Below are 7,111 nucleotides of genomic sequence, written 5' to 3'. Positions count from 1 at the left end.
GCGACATGGATATGTGTCTCCAAGTGAACTCCAACCACTTCCCAAAGCTCCCCCCAGAAAAAAACCCACCCGAAAACGTGTGAAGACAGCCATCCTAACTGATACTCCTGAGAAGGAGGCAATCAAAAAGGCTTATGAAGAGAGACAAAAGAAACAAGCAGGGAAAAAGCAAAAAAGCAAAGAAAAGGGGAAACCGAAACAGAAAGCACCCAAAAAGAAAATCGTAGTAAGCAGCTCTGAGAGTGATGTCCCCGTCCCTCTTGATGATGGCTCTGACGAAGAAGAGAGCTTTGAGGATGAGAGAGATTCTGAAGGAAACACAGATCTGTCTGTGGGTGACTATGTCATGGTTAACTTTGCTACCAAAAAAAAGAACGTCCGTTACATTGGCATGGTTGAGGAAGTTGAGGATGAGGAAATAGTTGCACAATTTCTCAGAAGAATCCCGGGAAAAAGTAAAGTATTAATTTACACTTTTACATTCCATTCACAAAGCCCAATCAAACCTCCACTGCAGGGCGAATATCACCTGTCACTTGCTTGCAAATGCCGTGATCTGCTCTTTTAGCGGAGGAAGCATGTTGGTGGCCTGCAGACCAAAGGTGCGTAGGAGGACCGCAGGAGCAGCATTAGTGGAGTAAAGATGTTTTATAAGGTCAATGGCAGCCATCATGGGGAGGTTGTGCCGCTGGCGTTCAGTTTCATAGTCCAGCAGGTGCTGCATGGCTCCCAGGTCTTTCCCGTTAAAGGCTGCTTGACTCAGGACCCGCGTGAGGTAAGCCACATCCCCAAAACCCAGATTGGCTCCCTGACCGGCTAGGGGGTGCACGCGGTGGGCTGCATCCCCAATGAGTACCACCCGGTGCCTTATATATTCTGATGCATGGCCCATGCCCAGGGGGAACATGAACCGACTCTTTGGGCCAATGCCGGACACGCTGGGGGGAAGCTGGCGCGTTGAGCCGGCAGATGGCATCAGGATCGACAACACGCTGCGGAACAGGGAGCCAGCTGTCTTCATCAACTCAGACTGGTTCTCATTACTCCAGAAGGCAGAGTTGATGGCATCCACGAAGCTCTCTTCGTCCAGTTCCAGCAGTTCTTCTGCATGGCGGTGGCTGGTAGACCACACCAGAGAGCTCTGTGTGTCCGACAAGGGTAGCATTGCTATGGGTCCTGTTGGGAGGAACCTCTGCCATGCAACAATGTTCTCTGTGGGCTCTGATAGGTGCAGCACAGCCACTACAGCAGACTGGTCATAATTCCACTTTACAGTGGGAATCCCCGACTGTCGCCTCACCATTGAGTTTGGTCCATCGGCACCGATCAGAAGCTTGGTTTGAAGCGTTTCTCCGCTGGTCAACGTCAACTGGACCCAAGGGATGGAGTCAGCAACCTGGCAGGACATTGGCCAAACGTACTTCACCACCTTGGACTTGTACTTGATATTCACGTTATCAGAGAGACTGTCCAGCTGTTTAGTGAGGGCAGCCACAATGATGTCGTTCTCCACAATGGATGCCATCTCGTCCTGCAGGTTGTCCTTATCAAATGTAATCAGGGCATCGGAGCAGGCATCCCAAACCTGCATTTTCTGATAGGGCTTGTACCTCATGTTTGTGATATGATCCCAAGCTCTGATACCAGTGAGGACCGTTGCGGAGCCGGGACTGATGGAACTAACTCTGGCGCTGTAGTTTTCAGGGACACTGTCCATCACTTTCTTGTTGCCTGCTTCGAGCAGCAAAATCTTCTTCCCCTCTAAATTGGGATCCATGCCTAAACAACAAGCCATGGCGGACCCCACCATCCCTCCTCCGGATATAACAACATCATAAACGTCATTATTCTGGTCATTATTCTGGGTGCTCACTAATCCTCGACTAATGGTTTTTACTCTAGATGAGGAGTGCTTCACCGCACTGATGTAACACCGGCTAAATCCATTCAAAGCCAGCGTGGCCTTTGTTAGACTATGCATTATACCGTCACTATAATGCACTGCCCTGCACCAACTGACCTTTCTGGCTTCACTGAAACGTTTTGGCTCGAAATGTGTCCTATTATTATCAGTTATAATCCAGCCATGTTGTTGACATTCACATCAATCACATGCATAAAAAGAAAAGTAGAGGCAAAAACAGCAGAGGCAAACGGAGCTTCTCCTAACAAAACAAAAGGACATCATTAATAACCTGGTCAATGACCTAAGACAAAAACTACAAAGTGTGCAGGGCGACTGCCTTACCTCTATAAATAGATACAGTGGCACGGACTGGACAGAAATGTACAGCACGCCACGCACACCTGGGGCCCCTCCGCTTACGAGAACAGGTCGGGGAGGGGGGAGCAGTGAGCACCTGCAGGGTCAGGACAACATTAGTGTTTTACTGATAACCGGCTGGTTGTTTGACCAGATCCGAAGCCACTATGAGACCATCCAAGCAGCAGGCAAAACCGATATGTAATGCTTTAGGCTGTGGCTGTGGCTTTTATACTGTTGGCTGCGGCCCTGATGTCACTACGGTGATGTCAGGTAGTGTCAGGCATATCCATATATGGAGCGGGCTATGTCAGTTATGCCCAAATCTGGGACTATGATGTCGGTCCTGGACGTTTTGGTTATCTCCATATATGGAGTTCCAGGAGGGGTTCTCTGATGCCAGAGCTAGTGCCTCCTGGGCCTCTCATTTACATAAAAGTAACAAAAGCCCCCTTTCCACTACGAAGGTGGAACCAGAACTATCCAGAACCCAAACCTATTTTTCGGGTTCTGGATTTGTTTCCATAGTGCACGGCCCGGTTTCAGACAAGGTTCTCAGAACCTTATTTAGGTCCTGCTCTAGAGGTAGTACTAAACAGAGTTCTGGGAACCCGTGGGCGGGGCCAGCAGCACTGCTGCTTTCGATTGGTCAAGCTGGGGTGACGAAACCGGAGGAGAAGCAGTCAGTCTCACAACGCAACACCGCCATTTTTAAATCCCCATATCGACGCTATAGCGAAACAGAGAAATAATCTGGTAAATAATCACTATGGACACGGCAGACGACACCACAGACACGTCAATTTGGGCCAGTAATGATGTACAGGCGCTTATTTGTGTCTGGGTGAAGACAACGTCCAGAAGGAGCTAGAGGCGTCCGTCAGAAATGAAAAGGTTCATAAAAAAATTGCCCATCGTCTGACTACATTGGGCATCGAGCGCACCAGTTAACAATGCAGAGAAAAAATAAAGAAATTGAAGCAGGACTACAAAAAGATAAAAGACCACAACAATAAAAGTGGTGCCAACCGCAAAACATCCAAATGGTATGACGCATTGGACGCAATTTTAGGCCCTCGCCCGGTGTCCCAGTTTAACTGCCTCCCGGCTTGACTGGATTCCTGCGCGTCCTCGACAACAGATGTTGTTTGAGGAAGTGGGTGGAGCTGACTTCGTCAAAGCTTAACGTTGTTTATATCAATGAGGAAGTGGGTGGAGCTGACTTTGTCAAAGCTTAACGTTGTTTATATCAATGAATAAAGCATTACATCCATCCCATTGTTTGTGGAATCTTACTTGTATGAAACAGTAAAGACATGCCCCCATAAAACACAGTTAGAATAATGAAGAAAAAAAAAATCTATAAAAACATCTCAAAGTATCATGTGGGATTCGATCCCGCCTCCACAGTTGAAAAAACATCCATAGTCCTAACCTGTCACGCTATGAGACACTGGAAGAAAACTCAGGAAACGATGTATATAATAATAAATAATAATAATAAACTTTATTTGTATAGCACCTTTCATGACATGAAATGCAGCGCAAAGTGCTTTACAGAGCAAGAATACAGTTACAGTTACAACCAATGTAACAATAAAGCAAACAAAAAATAAAATAAAATAAAAGCAAAAGCATAAAACATTAAAATAGGCAATACAGTGAGGACTTAAAAATCAACCAAAGAGTCAGCTAAAAGCAAGAGTGAAGAAATAGGTCTTGAGCTGTGCTTTAAAGCTATCGACAGAGGCTGCCTGTTTTAGGTGTAATGGGAGTTTATTCCACACTGTTGGTCCGTAAAAGCAGAATGCTGCTTCACCGTATTTTTTATATGTCATTTTAGGCACCTCGAGTAGGTCAGCACTTGAAGACCTGAGGGTCCGGTTTGGATCATGTCTCTCTAGGCAGTCATAGAGGTAGGAAGGTGCCAGACCATTTAGAGCTTTATAAACTATTAAAAGAATTTTAAAATCAATCCTAAAAACAACCGGGAGCCAGTGTAGTGAAGCTAGTACTGGAGTGATATGTTCTCTCATTCTAGTTTTAGTTAAAATTCTGGCTGCCGCAGTTTGAACAAGTTGTAATCTGTCAGTTGTTTTCTTAAACAAGCCAGAGTAGAGTGCATTGCAGTAATCAAGCCGAGAGAAAACAAAAGCGTGGATCAGCGTTTTTGCGTCGTCTAACGACAGATAGTCTCTAATTCGCGCAATATTTCTAAGATGAAAGAAAGCAATCTTGGTGACATGATTAATGTGTGCATTAAAATTCAATTCAGAGTCGATAATAACCCCCAGGTTCTTTACTGTGGTGTTACTTTCTACAGCCAGGTTACCAAGTCTACTTATTATTAATTCTCTCTGCTCACTGGAGCCAATTATGAGAATTTCTGTTTTATCCTCATTTAGCTTAAGAAAGTTCTCACTCATCCAGCATTTTATACTGGACAGACACTAGTCTAGTGTGTGTGCAGATGTGAACCATGGGACACCACATGAACTGCCCAGACTGAATCAACTGGTTGGAGCATATAATATTGACTAATATAAGCGGTCCGTTCACATGAATAGCTGTAGAAACAAGTCAGTGATTTTGGTAGTCACACCATGCACCACAAACTCTTTTATGAAGTCTGACAAGTGCATAATAGCCTATCATCTTAACAATCTTAGAAATATATTTTAATTACAAAGGCTGCTGTGCACTGCAGAGCATAGAACAGCACCACCTGCTGTAGGTCCTATGTTCAGACAGCAGCACCATCAGTTCAAACTAGTAGCCTCATTATATTACATCACAATGCATTTATCTAATCAATATCAAGCCCCTTAACCTGGACTCTACACACCTCTTCAGGTGTGCATTAATGCTATTTTCTAACCACTCTATTACATGGCCACAACTTTGTGTGTGAAAATGTCATATGACCATGACCATTATGAACATATGACCATATGGACACATGTGTTGCCATATGATTGGTCAATGTGAATTCTGGTTTGAAGAGGTGTGCCTAATGAATTAGTGAGTTTATAAAAGGAAGGTTAACTGAGGACACTAGTGTGGAGTAGTAGTAGGGAAAAGCTGACATTATAAAGAGATTATAGAGAGATTGACACATACATTGGACATAATAAGTAAGTACGTATAAGTATTAGTACATCAGTATATCATTTAGTATTAGCCTAGGTAACTAGAGCTAGAGTTAGAGATAGAAGTCAGAGAGAAATAGATCAATATAGTCAAACGCAAAACCTCCTAAGTGCAAATTTCATGATTTTCAGATTTCACTGTGGATGAGGACTATAGGCTATGCTGCACATGCTCAGTCTGTCTGCAAGATAGTCCCGCCCCTCATTTTGTCAGAAAAGTCATTTGACTAAAACCTCCTATCTTGTTCAGTGCCAATTAGTGCTATAATGTTGAAGCGCAAAACCTCTTATCTGCACCAGAACTAGTTGAGCAGCAGACAGAGCTGAAACTTTAGAATTCTGTGTTATGTAGACCATCTAAATGTCTTTCAGTTTGTACTAATCAATTATTTTCAAAATAAAAAAGTGTCTTCCACCCTTACTATTTAAGTATTTGTTAGTAACTGTCAAGTTAATTGCATTGCCTTGTTGATTGCTAATGATTAGTGTCAGGTGGTGAAACTTTTATCACACCAAGAGTGTGAGTTGATCAAAAATGTGATTGGTAATACTTGTTACAGTACTGTAGAATGTCTTGATCTCAAAATGAGCATAAAAAAAACATTATTTATTAATTTGTAAGCCTAACTGTTTCTAGGTAAAAACCTCCTATGTGCATCTATGTAGATAGGAGGTTTTGGCGTTGAACATTTTGAACTTGTGGTTAGAGGTTGTCATTGCTGCTTAGATGTGAACATCCATGTTGTGATTTTTTATTAAATGCAGATCAAAATCACACGTGAACACCGTGGCAGCCAACAACCCTGTGAGAATATTGTGTTGTGTCGGTTGGGGGGTATGAGGGTATGGGGGTGGGATGGGGTTTGGAGTTATGGGGTGTGGGAGGTGTGGGGTGGCGGTTGGGGGGTTATGGGGTGGGGGGTGCATGAGGGCTTGGGTAGGTGGAGTTTGGGGGTTGTGGTGTGTTGGTTGGGGGCATGGGGACCGGGGGCTCTGGGAGTGGGGGTGTAATGGATTGGATGGGATTTGGGGGTACGAGGGTATGGGGTGGGATGGGGTTTTGAGTTATGGGGGTTGAGAGGTGTGGGATGGCAGTTGGGGGGTATGGGGTTTGTGGGAGTGGGGGAGTATTGCAAGTGGTGGAGTTGGGGGGTAGAAGGTATGGGGGGGATTTTGTTGAGGGGGGCATAGGCAAGTTAGGCCAGATCATATAGGATAGGGTCTTTGCTATGCGAGAGTGTGGTCTAGCCAACACCAACTTGGGACTCCTGAAGTGGAATGGGGTTTTGAGTTATGGAGGTGGAGAGGTGTGGGCTGGCAGTTGGGGGGTGGGGTTTGTGGGAGTGGGGGAGTATTGCAGGTGGTGGAGTTGGGGGTAGAGGGTACGGGGGGGGATTATGTTGAGGGGGGCATGAGTCAGTTAGGCCGGATCATATAGAATAGGGTCTTTGCGATGCGAGTGTGGTCTAGCCAACACCAACTTGGGACTCCTGAAAAGCTGCCCTCCACACTCTCCTATCTAGCATCAGGGTTTTGAGCTCTACAGTGTTGTTTGCTAAGCTGTTACGCCGAAGTGCATCTACGTAGGTGGTGCACTTCCTGTCTTTCCTGGCTTTGCCCTGGGTTGGCTCCCATAGTGTCAGTTTGCTTGCCATTAGTTACAGTATGTGTGCCTGACGCAGTGCCCTGCCTTATCCTT

The 7,111-nt window shown here is 45.1% G+C and overlaps 1 protein-coding gene across 1 annotated transcript; it reads right to left on the bottom strand.

Moving 5' to 3' along the window:
* Positions 1-532: 532 nt before the first annotated feature.
* On the bottom strand, positions 533-1,981 carry LOC311057007 (ubiquinone biosynthesis monooxygenase COQ6, mitochondrial-like; the record flags this gene model as incomplete). Its single annotated transcript, XM_084073880.1, has 1 exon — positions 533-1,981. The coding sequence occupies one exon, from the start codon at positions 1,979-1,981 to the stop codon at positions 533-535; it is 1,449 nt and encodes a 482-aa protein (XP_083930006.1).
* Positions 1,982-7,111: the final 5,130 nt, after the last annotated feature.

Source organism: Gymnoscopelus microlampas, assembly GCF_963454915.1.
Source record: "Gymnoscopelus microlampas genome assembly, chromosome: 12".
Taxonomy (NCBI): domain Eukaryota; kingdom Metazoa; phylum Chordata; class Actinopteri; order Myctophiformes; family Myctophidae; genus Gymnoscopelus; species Gymnoscopelus microlampas.
This window is presented reverse-complemented; position numbering and strand designations above follow the sequence as displayed.